The 14,948-nt window shown below is 34.8% G+C and overlaps 2 protein-coding genes across 3 annotated transcripts in view; one reads left to right on the top strand and one right to left on the bottom strand.

Moving 5' to 3' along the window:
- The first annotated feature begins 1,277 nt into the window (after positions 1-1,277).
- Positions 1,278-10,073, top strand: LOC142339704 (glycine receptor subunit alpha-2-like). The gene is made up of 4 exons (XM_075389924.1): positions 1,278-1,442; positions 2,127-2,374; positions 6,861-7,137; positions 9,758-10,073. The coding sequence occupies exons 1-4, from the start codon at positions 1,278-1,280 to the stop codon at positions 9,977-9,979; spliced, it is 912 nt and encodes a 303-aa protein (XP_075246039.1). The 3' UTR covers positions 9,980-10,073.
- A 1,632-nt stretch (positions 10,074-11,705) lies between these two features.
- The window catches only part of LOC142339111 (uncharacterized), a 92,402-nt gene continuing 89,159 nt past the window's right edge, over positions 11,706-14,948 (bottom strand). For both annotated transcript variants that reach the window (XM_075388846.1, XM_075388845.1), the window contains exon 3: positions 11,706-12,649. In XM_075388846.1, the coding sequence (XP_075244961.1) occupies positions 11,779-12,649 (871 nt within the window). In that variant the 3' untranslated portion in view covers positions 11,706-11,778. The remainder of the gene's footprint in view (positions 12,650-14,948) is intronic.

Consider the following 14,948-nt stretch of genomic DNA (forward strand, 5'->3'; position numbering starts at 1 on the left):
TCCTTATACCCTCTTTGTTTTTTTACTGAAAAAAATGCTGGGTAATTCAACCAGCAAATGATTGTCCTCATGAAGACCTACATGCTTTACAAAAACCAGTTGTCTTCAGTTTGCAGTTAATTTCTTGGTAATGCATTCAAAATAAATTTAGATATCATGCATCATGTCTTAATTTTTTTAAATGGCGATTTTGTAGATTTTGTTACCTCAAATTACCCTCACTTGCAAAACTTGCTGATGAATTTACCTGGAATTTGAGTACATTGAGTCTCAAAAATTGAGACTTTGAACAGTTGTCTATAAAGTCGGAAAGTTCTTACAATATAGAAAGTATTATCAAATTTGACGGAAGAATTTTTCTTTTAGTTTTTCTTTCAAACAGTTTTTCTGCTTAACTTATAATCAATGCAATACAAGACATGGTACATTTTCTTTTTAAAAGTTTCTTAGTTGAAAAACAATCCCAGCATAATTTTAAAAATTTCTCAAGCAAAAGATGAAAGATATTCAGCGAATCTTTTAAAATCTTCAATTATTCTTGAAAGATCTTCAAGAATAATTGGAGATTTTAAAAAATTCGTTCACTCAAAATGAGAACTGAAACAGAACAAGAAGGAATTGAAACATAAAAACAAAAGGGTTCGTTCGACTTAGTAAATAGGAGTTTTCAAGTTTTTGATAGCATGGGACATTATTATTGATAGTCATTGGACAACGTTAACTGATAAATTGTCATTTATTTTTTGCGCACTGCTTTGACAGTGAATTAACCTTTAGAAAAAAACAATGTGCCTTTTCTTATATTTTTTTTTGTTCAGGATTCTCAGCGCCGACATTTTTGTTTTACTTGTTATTACGGTTGATCTTGAGTTGGATAAGAGAGTTTAATTGAACGTAACGATCCTTGACAAAATTTGCTACTCCTGAACACAGTCTTTTTGCGCTGAATGTGGAAAATTATTGTTTCTGAAATGCCAGTCTTAACTCTCATATGTAATTTCATAACACTCTTCAGCTCATGAGTAATTTCAAGGCTATATAAATTTTTGGATTTATTCTGTTTGTCCCCCCAGCTTATTGGGCTTATATCTTTTATCAGGCTTTATCAGGCGCACGTGCTATTTTTTTGCATAGTAACGTGCTATATAACAACATATAATTTGTAACTGCGGGGCATGAAAAACACTGGGGGGGGGGGGGGGGGAAACAAAATAGATCCAAAAATTTTAAAAATATATTAATTCAAAACAAAGTCACATCGTCCCTGAAGTATCTGGATGCCAGAAGTACACTACGCCCCATTGATTTCTGCAGTGGACTCAGAAGAGAGCAAAATTTTGTTGTACAAGTCAGGCAGAATTGCGACAGAACTGTACGGGAGATACACTTTCTCGTGTGAAATGGACCTCACATACTTCCCATTCGACCATCAGTTCTGTGTGGTAAAATTAATTTAATTTCTAGTTTTAAAATTGCGTATACTGGTTACGAGAAAAGTTAACCTCGCAAACTTTTGCAAGATTTTAAAAATGCTGCAGGTTGTATCGTCTCGCAAGATTTTTATTGAAAGTTCTTGCGAAGTTAATTTTCTATTACAAGAATCTTCTGGTCTCGACTGGTGCTATAAAACCAATATTTGAAGGAAATTTGCACAAACGACTGACAGGGAAGACTTTTTCTATGGCAACGTTACAAACAATTGCCTATAACTTTTTGTGAACAGATTTTTTCCATAAACCCCCACAGAAATACACCCCCATTTCTATAATGCAGTTTGTTCGGTTGTAATAGTTTCTAATTAAGCATGGGCCAACCTGTGGGCCATTGTCAAATGAGCTAAATCGGCAACTCTTTAATTTTCAGGTGGGGATTTATTTCCATAGGGGTTTATTTACATGGGGGTATATTTCCGTGGGGGTATTTTTCCTCTGGCGAACTATTTCCTGTCTAAAATCAGGTGTTTTTTTTTCTGGGGGTTATTCACGAATGAGATTATCATTTTTTTTTAAAAAAAAAAAACTAGCCTTCAGAGCTACTAATGAGCAATTTATGACGTTGATAGAAACTAGTATGATAATAAGCTTTCGTTAAAAAAACTAGCAAATCTCATTTTGAAGACATTTCAGATCATGACGTCAGCTGGCAACTTAGACATTCAGTATAAAAACCCGTTCCGAATGGCACCCAACCAATCAACAGCTAACTTTGTTGTTCAAGATTTGGACTTCATTGTTGATTACAACAGCCGATTTCTGCAGACGAATGTTGATTTCGCAACTGAGTGGAAACACTGGATTCGAATTCGGATGTCCAGAAAGCATGAAGTTTTTCTGACTACACTTCTATTGCCCAATTTGACCCTGACCGTTCTCAGGTGAGACTATTTTTCAAAAGTATAAGTATCATTTAGGAATTTAGCGTAATCCAAGTTGATAAACCTGTTGCCTTACACCAAAAAATGCACATTTTGTTCAAATTTACTCAAAACTCGCAATGTTAGACGTAGACAACGTGTCAATTAGTCATGAATGTAATAAACCCCAAGTTGAAAATTTTGCAAAAAAGGCTCTGATCACATTGATAATGGCGGATTAGGGAATCAAAATTTCTTTAACTAACCTCCGAAAAATTTCTTATTACCCCCAACACTAAAACTCATTCCCCAATCGTATACCCTTCTTCACTTAAGCCAGTCTATTTTCCTATACTTTTCAACCGTTTTCAGGGAGATTCTAAATCTTTTTCGACGAGTTGTTCTGAGATCTTAACTTAGAGACCAGCTTTTAGCTCTCAACGGGATCAAAGTTTTTTTCAAAAATTTTTTGCAATAAATGATAAAATAGTGGATAAATCCTACATAATTATCCGCTTATTGAGTCGAACAATCAACGCTGTGTTAAATTAAAACGCTGAATTTTTTTCGGCGACTGTCAGTGCAGAGCCTGAATTAATTCAGAGATTTTGTACATTATATGTGCAAAAATTTGGCAGTTATCCTAAATCGTTTAAAAAAATAGGACTTTCTTATTATTCACAATCATTTCTTCATCTTCCGAAACCAAAATTCACATTTTAGTATATCTCTTTCACAATTTGTACACTCTCAGCTCGTGTCTTAAACAATGTACACACAATATTTTCATATTTCCCAGACACCTTTTCTGATTTTTCATACGCTTTGCTAGCATTTTTTTCCAATTTTAAAGTCTTCTCTCACATATTTTCTTCACTTATAGCACAGTTCCTATACAATATCAACACTCTCCCGACACCTAATTGTGTATTAGTTTTTGTATTCTACTTATATTCCTTCCATTTTTTTTGAATTAAAATAACATAAAATTTTTGTTGATGGTCATCAAGGAAATCAAAAACAAAAAAGGATTTAATAATCCTTGCCATTGTGGTGAAAGGAGAGCAAAATTTTCAATGCAAAAATATTCAGAACAGAACCATAAGAGGTGTCAGTAACGTTCAAATTGAGACATATTTGACAATAGGAAAACCGCCAGAACTAAAAGGCCTAAAAATTAGGAGTATTGTGCTTGCATTATTTCGCATATGCCTAATTGATCTTTCGGGTAAAATTTTTTTTGAGCAATACGCAAATTCGTTCAAATTGCTTGTTAGTGTGGTTGGCTAGCTGTTTATTTTTGGGTAGGGTTTGAGCCAGATTTGCATTTATTAACTGTTTTTGGTTCTTCTTTTTTAGACATGTAAGGTGATCCTTGCGCAAAAGATACCTCGCGGCCAATATTGTCCTAACATAAAAATGAGTGGCTTGGAAGAAGCTTTCATTCAATCTGTCTTAAGACAAATGCGGGGCAAATCTTTTTCTTCCGCATTAGATAACTTCTTAGTTGAAAATAATATCACGAAGATTAAGAAAGAGCGAACAATTCTGGTTGTACTAATTTGAGAGCAGGTGGACCAGATCGGCGACAGTTTTGATTGCCAAGGCACCCGTACCTAATTGTAAGTTTGTTTCAGTGCTGGTCCAATATAAATGCAATTCCTCATCATTACTGAATAATAGACTGATTCATATCACTTTTTTGAATTGTCAGGCTTGCGTTCAGTCTGATTTTACTAGGGCCAGACTTGGGCCAAGTGCAAAAATGAGGTTGCATGCGGTGATAGAACCTACGATCTCCCTCTCCCTAGACGTCTGTTTTCCTTTCTACAGCACCATGAGAGTTGCAAGTTAGTCTTTTGAGCTGTTTATATACGATTGAAAGAAGCAAATTTCAGGCGAGAAAGCGAGCGAAATATATTACAAGGGAGACTTACATTTACAATTGATCAGTACTGATTTACACTTGGCGTTCAGTAACGGTAGTCTAATCAGAGAAAATGTCCTTCAATGGATAGTCATATTAAGCGACGATTTTGTGCGCATTGAAATCTGATCAGAGAAGGACCAAGAGCCAGTTGAATCGCAGTTGAATCAGAGCTGGACTAAGGCGCACTTTTCTGTTCAAGAGAAAACTTGAGGCTGATGAGGCTCACTCACTTCGGTCTGAGATGAACTGAACAGAGGCTGAACAGAGTTATTTGCTCTTTATCATGGCAACTTTCTGCCTACGTTCAATCAACACTCGTCGCGATAACAACAATTAAAAAACTCATCTGATAACACGTTAACGCCCACACTAAACTACCAACTACTCACCCGTTTTATAACTGTATGTTTATTAACAGTGGCGATAAACGAATGTGATAATCTTCTAGTAGTATTAATTGGACGTTAACGTGTTATTCTTCTGGCAAGTTACGCAACTGTTATGCTTAGCCTCGGAGTTAGATATCTTCTGGATGGCAATAGCAACCATGTGGTATTATTCATTAACACAGCCCGTACCGAACGCCAAGTCAATAGCAGTGCTGAGGAACTGGCATTGCAAGTCTAGGTATCAGTAATAATTTAGAGCTAGGATCAGAATACATTTTAGACTTGCCAGTTTTGTCTTGCAAGTCTTAATCCAAGTCTTGGCAGTCACAAAAATATCTGAAAAAACATTAAAATTGGCAGAAAAAAACGTCACAATTAGACCAAAAAAACGTCTTAAAAATAGCCAAAAAGCATCATAAATAGCCGAGAAAACAGCAAAAATAGAAAAAAAAAACCCTGAAAAATGACCAAAAAAACGACAAAATTAGCTTGGAATACGTCATAAATAGCGAAAAAACCATCAAATTTAACTGAAAAAAACGACAAAAATAGCCGAAAAACGTCATAAATAGTCGGAAAATGTCAAAAATAGCCAAAATAGTCAAAAATGACCAAAGAAGAGTCGAAAATGCCTGGAAGACGTCAAAAATGAGCAAAATTTAACATCAAAATTCGCCAAAAAAAACGTCAAAAATTGTCGCTTACCACCGTCATAAAAAATTTTGATATGTTGCTAGAGGCATGTTTAGTGCGACCGCAAGGGTTGACTATACGGGTTGTAATTCGGCGAAAAACTGTTGAAAGTGGCCAAAAACTGTTAAGAACCATTAATATTGCATCCTCTGACCTCACGGGGTGCTAGTTGATAATTTTTGATGGCTTTGGGATGTTTTCAAAGCACCCTGGGGAACTGACAGAAAATTTTTCTTGAAATCTTGACACTTTATGAAATTCGAAGTTTTTACTAGAAATTTGTTGAAAAGTTGGTTTTAATTGAGAATCAACTTGCAAGTGTTACCCAAATCCTGGCCAAGACTTGTCAGACTTGTAAGACTTGTGTTACGACTTACCCAGTACTGCAAAAATGGTGAAAGACTTGCATTTAGACCTGTCTAGTACTGACTTAGACTTGAAGTTCGGTACGTGAGTTGGCTTGAATAGGCATTTTTTAAATTAAAAAATCTTCTAATGTCCACAAAGACAGCAAGCTGATCTATATATAATTTGAAGGCAATCTATATAAATCGTTTTTATTACTTTTTTCTGAGAGCTATGTTTCCAAAAAAACATGTTATAAAGTGAGGTCTGAAGCCCATTTATTTTTTTTTACAAAACTTGATGTGATCAAAACAGAAACAGAAAGCTAATAAAACTAATTTTATGAGTTACTTTTCATCATCTTCCTCTGAACATGCAAAAATGCAAATATGAAACGCTGAGTTTTTTAGGCAAAAGTGATCCCAATCTAGATAGACACTTAATTAAGATGAATATATTATGAAGAATCCGAAAGAGCAGACTGCTTTTATTGGACTAGTTTGAGCACTTTTTTGATCGGACCCCCATTTCCTCGAGGTACTGTAAAATCAAAATACTGCTCTCTGAGAATCTTTATGAAATATTCAATTCAACTAAGAGTTCATCTAATTGGGAAAAATTGCCTACAAAAAACGCAAGGTTTTAAACGTTGCACCTCTCTTGTGCTTAAGATAGTCCTATCAGAGATGATTTTGAGCGTAGCTCAGTCAAATCAGAAACGGTAACGAGAGCGTTTGAGTCTGATTGGAGCCGGACTTAAGCGCTCTTCCGACTCAGTATAAAACTCGAGCACTGTAGAGTCTTATCAAAAAGTCATTTCGGTCTGGGCCAGTCTGAATTGAAGTCATTTCGGCCTTGACAGTCTGAACAGAAGCCATTTTGGTCTGAGATGGTTCGAACAGATGTCATTTAGGTCTGGGAATGTCATTTGATACGTGATAGAAGCGACAGTAAGGTCGAAACGGATAAATCTCCAAAATGAAATCAAACTTTGTCCAGGAAAGCGACAAATAAAACTACCTTTTTAGAACAATATGAAATGCGTTGACGCATGACATGATAAATGCAGCTAATTCATGCCGTAATATAGTTGAAGTCCTTTAGCAGTATATATGTTGTGAAAGAAGCGCACACTTCTGTGGTTTTTCAGCTGGGCTGTCTTCTGGATTGGGGCTGACAAACTGCCAGAGAGAGTAAGCATTTGCATTGCTCTTATTCTGGCCCAGCTCATTCTCATCGTGGGCGAGGAGCAGGAATTCCCCAACACCAGTGACTTCAAACTTGTTGACCTCTACTTGTTTGTAAATTTCTTCATCAACGTGGCTTCCCTTCTTGAAACAATTTTGGCATCCTTCTGCTCCAAAGCGAGTTCAAGAAAGAGGTGTAGATCGTGCCTTCGGAGTGAAAAAACGGGAAAGAGAGATAGGGTAACGTTTTTTGAAACTATCGAACTTTTGGAGCAAGCTTGGTTAATGGATCGTTAAATTTTTTCTCTCACCATCGTAGTTCAGAAATAGTCGTTGGTAAACGTGAGAAAAACTTCGGTAGGCTCGGTTTCACTTAGACAAGATCGACGAAAGCCCTTACATTTTCTCGGTGTTATCGGTATGTTTGGTTTTTAAACGTAGCAGGTCGTTGATATGAACTGTTTTAAACGAAAGATAAACCTGCATACTTTCGGTGGCTTAGTTTTGGTGTGTTCGGTTTCAAACGTAAAAAGTTATATAGTAAGTCCCATAAAGTTGCAACGCAAGCGAACGTTCGAAAAGCTCGGGGCATGCAAATGGGCAATGTTTTGCTAGATATCTGCATGTTTTAAATTTGAACTTTGACCTTTGAAACGTTCGATAGCGATGCAACTTTATGGGACTGACTATAGGTAAGTTTGATTTTAAACAAGAGAAAAGGTCGGTATGGGCGGTTTTAGACGAATGAAGTAGTCGATATGTTCGGTTTTGAACGTAAAAAATGTTCGGCATGTTCGATTTTAAACGTTAAAAATTGTCAGTATGTCCGGTTTTGAAACTTAAGAACTCATGGTTATGAACCTGCAATCTTGAGCTGGCACCAATGTTTTCTTACGTTTTTAAACCAAACGTATATCCGAAGAAATGCCTTACCAAGCGTCATCACCTCAATCATTAACAAGACTTGCATTTAAACTTGATAGTCATTACTAAGAGTTTCGTATTGACTTGCACGTCGTGATACGGATGTGTATTTAGACGAGCACGTTGTTGCAATGACTTGCTTTTAGACAGACAGTTGTAAGAATTGGCATGATCAGAGCTTTGAATCAGTACTGATATATTAGACGACAATTCCACGAGATCAGTGATGTTGAATAGACGTTAAGTGCAAGCTCATTTGTTGCATTTCTTGACCCTGACACCTGAACCGCGATTGACGTTTTCTTACGTTTTAAAGCCAAACATACCGAGGAATTCCTACGTTTGAAACAGAAAAAACCAAATCGAAGAAACCACGAATACCAATGAGGATTCTACAATTAAACATGAACAAAGCGAATATCAGGAACCGAGTTAACAAATATGACAGTACGAACTAACAGACAGTTTGTTTAGTTTGAAACCATATTTACCGAACAAACCAATTATACCAACAGTTTTTCATGTAAAAAATGGAATCCAACGAACCGTTCTTCTGCCCTGTCTGTACAGTTTTTAGTTGTTGGTCTGTTTGGTTTCAAAAACTAAAGACTCAGAAGAAATTGTTTTTATTCATTTGTTTTTTGACCTACATTCATAACTGCCCACAAGAAAAATATTCTAAAAACAATTTAAAACCAGTTTCAAATTTAGAAAACAAAATTAATTCAGACATTTTAATAGATTCAAGAACAAAGTTCACTAAGTTTTAACAACCACTTTAAAAAATTATCCAATTTGTAGTTTAATTTGTCCGGTTGAAGAGGTTGTCATGAAATCTGAGAAAGCATTAATAACTTTATTTTAAAATGGAAAAAACTACGTTTCAAACGAAGCACAGAAAAGATTTTCTACGAATTGACCGAACTATTTCATACATGCTTTTAAAACAAACATACCAAATATTTTTTTCTCTAACACAGAACATTGTAATCATTTCTCACTCTTAAGGCCACGAATACCGACAAAATCGAATATTAAAAATTTTTTTAACGTTTTAAACAAAATTGACAAGATATTTGTCACGTTTTTTTTTTGTTTTTTGTTCTTGTTTCCAATCGGTCTGCTGCATTAGAGTACCGCTTGAAAATTACCGACTAAAATAGAAAATTATAACGGTTTACAAAATTTGTACAATTTGTACTACAATTTCCAATCTGATCTTCCTTGCCGAAACATTTCTATTGAGTTCCCATTTTACTCAGACAGAAAGTATGATAGCTACCAATTGATTCTTTCTGTATTGAAATTCTGCCCAAAAAAGTATATCTACCATACATTTTACTTATATTCCAAATTGACCCCAGAGGGAAAGTTCCTGAACAAAATGCCGGTCTCTGATGAGACGTCTCGGACCAAGTCATAATCGATCTTTCATCAAAATATTGTGCGCCAAAATGATTTTAGCACTGCAAAGTGCCCCTGAAGCCTTCTCTGAATAGACTGTCAGCGACAGAAGTGCCTGTGGATTGGTTGTAACATTCAAAATGCGCTCAATGTTTTGTCTGATTACAATGTCCTAGATAAAAAGGATTCTGAACACATTGTTCGCTCTCAGATTCTTGGGACTCTGTTACAGATCACCTCATGTATACCCTTGTTCAGATCTTTTTTCAGTAACAGTTATATCTGACTACACCCAAACAAATTTTATGGTCTGGCGCTAAATTTTTATAATGTATGACTTGAATGCATTGATCTACATGTATAATGTATGCCTCAGTTGGGGTCACAAAAAGACGGGGGGCGGGGGGGGTAGGGGTACAATAAAAGGGGTACATGTAACATTAACCAAGTGGTTAGTTTAATTTACATGTTTGCAGATTAAAAAAAATCACCAGTTTGTTGGGTTTGAAAACATAATTCTGATTGTTTTTAGATCGACCTGCCTACTATTCAGGTGACCGGACCAGAGGAATCAACAACAACAAAAACAACAATAGGCCAACCATCTTTGGTTAATTGCGTGGACTTGATCAGCAAAATCCTGTTTCCCCTCCTCTTTATTGCTTGGAACATTGTCTTCTTTCGCTTGGCAGAAAAAAGCGCCGAAATAGCAAGGAATGTCGGAAGAGTTCAGCAGATGGAATTTGCAGCTTAACATCAATTTTAAATTGAAAAAAAAAATCAAATTGGTAACCGCATGATATTTGTATTATTTAAAAATTCGGATCTATTCTCTTTCGGACCCATAGCTTAGGAGGCTAATAAATGTCAGCCCCCACAGAACGCACGTGCTTTGTTACATAATAGCATGCTATACAGAAAACTCGTATTTTGTAACGAGGGGGGGGGGTAATAAAAAGCGCGGGGTGGAGGGGGATCAAAACAGAATAGATCTATAAAAATTCCAGAAAATTGTACAATTATTCTTGGATGCGCACGTGAAGTTACATTTGTGTATGCAAGGTATTTTCAAGACATTTGAGAATTTTATCGTGTAGAATCCTAAAAATTTCTTACACAGTGTCTTGCAAACACTTATAAGATTATGCGTCGCCTGACTAAGACTTTGTAAGACAATTCATCAGATCTCACGAGATAAAAGTTCTGCCTTATATGATCCTACACGATAAAAATTCCGCCTGACAAAAAATGTTTATTGTGTAAGATCGTATAGAAATCTTATTAGATCTTGTAAGATAAACATTCAGAAAGCTATGAATCAGCTTTTTGATAAGATCTTCATAAGATCTTACACGATAAATTTTTTTTAAGGATGGCATGTTCTTCAAATTGAAGACAATTCATAGTTATTTTCAAGCAGTAGCCAAAAGCTACAGCATGCAACAAATAAGTGTCAGAGCAACAAAGACAAAATTATTTTATATTGTCTTTTGAAATTTATCAGATATTGTGAAGAAGGTTATGCGAGTATTAGTGGCTTTTTCTGAAGCCATCATTATCAAACTAGCCTGAAAAATGTTTTCAGTGACCAAAACTATCTTGGACTGCTAAGTTGAGCCATAGTACCTTGATGAGACTCAGAGTAAAACTGCTGCCAAAATAGACTCAGCAAACACTTTTTTGTTTCATATTGGTTAATTAACCGATTAATTTTTACTTTCTTAGGATCTGAACTACGTTACGCGGCACTATTGAAATCATTAAAACATGTCTTATCAGATCTGCCACGTGAATTTTTATTGTGTGAGATTTGATAAGATATTTATCAGATCTTATAAGATAACAATTCAACAAAACTGAATTATTGTTGTATAAGATATTATAAGTATCTTACCAGATCCTTCGAGCTAAAAATTCTAGAACCACCGGGTTTATAGATCGCCGTTGAAGTTTGGATTAAAGCTAATAAAGAAGACTAATGAAATATTGAAACCAAAGTGTATTGTGGAGTAACATGTTATGGCGTTTGAAAAATTCAGGTGCGCACGAAGAGTTTAATATTATGAATATAAGGATCTATTCTGTTTTGCCACGCTCTCCTCTTGATTACGTTTGATATAACAAGACCAAATTTGGAATAGGGTTATTAAAAAACTGACTTACTTAAAATTACAGGAGGAAATTCAATATCCCAGCTAAATCTCCAAACATCCCGGAAACGTTGCTTCATGGGTCTCAAATAAACAATGACATTCTTGTGTCCATTTAAGAGGGGACTTCAGTTTTCAGGAAAACATTTGCGTCCGCTTCCCATTTAAAAAAAATGGACGTGATTTCTACAGTACTGCATATACAAAATATTGAGCGTGTCCTGAGTTCCAAAAGTATCAACTGTTTCAACTTGAGTAATTAATGTTTATTATCAGAAAAAGCTTAATTCCTTCAAAAAGGAATTCGATTTTCTCATACCTGGTCGGAATGTATCATCATTGTCTTTATCAATCTAAAATGACCGAAAAGTGAGTTTCTATTTTAAAAATTGGTCAAAATATTCTATATAAATGTTAAGTTCAAATTATTAAGTTTTCGTATCCACTTGCCTGCCAACTCATCTGCAAATAAATTTCCATCATGTCCAGTTTCACGTAAAACTTCATTGTATAAATCAAGCAAGAAATCGCTGTGCACTGAAAGAGAAAACGACAAACACCTTAAACCGAGTTTACTATCTTTTTTCAACATTTCCGTGTCAAAAGAAAACTCAACCAAATGTTTCCGTTTTCTCGTTCTTCGTTCTATAACTTTGCAAGCTATCTTCAGCTTTTCATTCTCTTCACGAAGCTGAGCAACTTCCCGTGAACAGTTTTGAGAAAAACAATATTCGGCCTGAAAAGTTGAGAAAAACTGATCAAATTTTTCGTTAGCTTTTTGTTCAAACCACAAATCCTTTTTGTGATAATTCAAAATTGTCTTCATATTTTCCTCTGAAAGTTTGAAATCAGATGTCGTTCTTTTCATTTGTATATAGGCAAAATCGGATAAAGGTAAACAAGTAATTTTATGCAAAATCACCATCGACTCGTCAAATTTTTCCCGAGGAATGACCAAATCCATGTTTTCCATAATTTCTGAGGCGCAAATTTCAAACTCAGGAAAACTGTAATGGTGACATGATCCCAATAAATAATATGACATTGCATCTGAGAAAAACGCTTGTTCGAGCTCGGAGCTGGATTCATTTTTGAACGCTTTAACTAATGTTTTGTTGAAACGTTTTCCCTTAAACTTCCTCTCGTAATTTCTCCACCTAACTGCGGAGTTTATCTGGTCTTCAACTTTTCTGGACGACGCAATCCATAAATATTTGCTCTTTGGGAACAGTTTTTGAAAGTGGTTCAAAGGTTTCAGCATTTGGTGTTCAACACTGAAGTTGAATGAACAGCAAAGATTGGCTTTCTACGAAATTTAGATATTATGATCTAATTTTTGAAGAAAAAGGAGAAAAATTGTGCATTTTTCGCAGAATATTGAGAAGTATTATCTAAGATTCTTTCGAAGAAAAGTGAGAATTAAACGTTCTGAACAAAAACCGTTTTAGGAATCTTAAATTTTTTCGGTGTGCAAAATCCGGACTTCGATCACAAAAATGCATCTAGTAACATTAAATTTATCGCAAAAATGAAACTATGATCAGAATTTGATGCAATTAACGTTTGATAATTAATCGTACAGCATTAAAAAATGAGAGCAAATTTTAAAAGTTCCTGCTGTTCTCCAATTCCAGATCAATAACTTTGTTCAAAATTATTTATGATCAGACCAGCAAAAACGCCTCTGGGATTGCGGTGCAACCATGCATATCCAGATGCAATTAAAACAAGCCAAGCTTTAACCCTACCCTAAAAGAAAGAATAAAAACGTGGTAGGAAAAAATCGTTATGTTCAGTTTCAAATGTAAAAAAAATGATTGGTCTGATCAGTTGTTTCAATAACTTTAAGCGTAAGTAATTTTCGTTATGATCGGTCTGGAACCTAGGAAGCGTTGGTATGTTTGGTTTTATTCGTTTTGAAATGCAAGAAGTCATTGCTCTTCATGTTTCTGGTTCTCAATATTGTCCAAAGCTATGATTTTATTCCTCATTCGGTTCTCAGTAATGTTAAACAATTTCATGAAGTAATTTCTCCAAATTCCTGCCAATTTTGAATTTTTTTCGTCAGTTTTTGTCAAAACAGAACAAATATAAATCTTGTTTGATTTCAAGTTTAAAAACGTAACGGAAATGGTTTTGAGATGATTGACCAATAACAAGTACATAAATTTTATTAGCATGATTTATTGTTCCGGCCCCTCTTGAGGGGGACGGAACTATATACTCAAATGGGTTTTTTTTTGTTCAGTCAATTTTCGCCGATCGATATATTCATCGTAGGGAGTTGAGACTAGTATCATTAGAAAGCTCGTCCAGCGTAGAATATGGAATTAAAAAGATTTTTTAATTTTCGTTTTCTACACCGAGTTATCGAGGTTTAAACTTCTGAGAAAGTAGAGTGAATTCACGTTGTTTTTTTTCACATTTTCCAAAATTTTTGCCTAAACTTTCGTCAATTTTGCTAAAATTTGTAAAAATTTTAAGAATAGTGTCGTTGATTTTGTTTTTAAAGACAAACAAGCATTGTTGGTTATTTTGATTTAATTTTTTGGTCAAAAATTCTGGCTAAATACTTCAAAATTCAGCCTTTTTCATCAAAAACAGCACGAAATAAGCTACTTTAGCCCACTTTGATAAAATTTGCCGGCAGTACAGCCCCACACAACACTAATACAATCTTTGCAGACTCAGTGGGGCGCTATTTTTACTTCAACTTCCGCTGAGAGTGCTCTGTAATTCAAACTTTGCCGTTTTTTGCTAACTTTACTCGTTGATTATCAAAAATGCAGAATTTATTTTTGAGTTTTCAACTAAGATTATCAATATCTACAACCTTCGAAAAATCAATTGCCTCTAATGTACAATAATCATTAGCAGGGCTAGCTTTGGGCCAATCTTGGACGGTAACAATCCAAAAAGAATTCGGATTGTAATCAGTCGGTCTTTTTTTTGAAAAAAAATTCTTTTCTTTTATTAATAAAGAACAGAACATATCAAATCAAAGCTCAGGAGTGATAGGTCCAATTGGCTTCCCCAGCAGCTCCCAGCTAATGCATTTAGTTTTTCACTTGAAGGTTCATGGCCGTTTCGACTTTTAAAATTAATTGATTTTTAAATAAATAATGGCTTAATGAAATTTTCCTCTACTTTTTTCTTAATTTGGTCAACTTGTAGCTTAGTATCTGCAAAGAAAGAATGCTTCTTCATTCTACTGATTTAAAAATTAGTCTCGATTGGGGTTTTAAGCCTGATATTATAGTTTTTTTTGGTTTTGATACTACTAGATTTCAGATTTTTTTTGTTTTTAGATATTTGCCAGTTTTTCAGTTTTTTCGTTTTGTGACATTATCACATTATTGACAGCTCTCATATCGCTTTATTAGCGTTCAAAATAAAACACAACTGAACATATTAAAGTTCTGAAAGATATAGATTGTCGTTTGACGGCCTCGACACTTCTTTCTTGAAGAAATTAATTGATTTTTTAAATTTTGTCTTTAACTGTCGTTTTACTTTATCGTATTAAATTTCCTGTATAGTAATAGGTTTCACTAAATTTTCATGGAAGAATAA

The sequence above is a fragment of the Convolutriloba macropyga genome, chromosome 5 (assembly GCF_964194025.1).
Source record: "Convolutriloba macropyga chromosome 5, txConMacr16.3, whole genome shotgun sequence".
In the NCBI taxonomy this organism is placed as follows: Eukaryota; Metazoa; Xenacoelomorpha; order Acoela; family Convolutidae; genus Convolutriloba; species Convolutriloba macropyga.

Excerpts from the sequence above, each read along its gene's own strand:
- LOC142339704 (XM_075389924.1), top strand. The coding sequence starts at position 1,278 with ATGCCAGAAGTACACTACGCCCCATTGATTTCTGCAGTGGACTCAGAA. Across the intron at positions 1,443-2,126 it reads TCGACCATCAGTTCTGTGTG|ATCATGACGTCAGCTGGCAA; the intron begins GTAAAATTAATT and ends AAGACATTTCAG. Across the intron at positions 2,375-6,860 it reads TTGACCCTGACCGTTCTCAG|CTGGGCTGTCTTCTGGATTG; the intron begins GTGAGACTATTT and ends GTGGTTTTTCAG.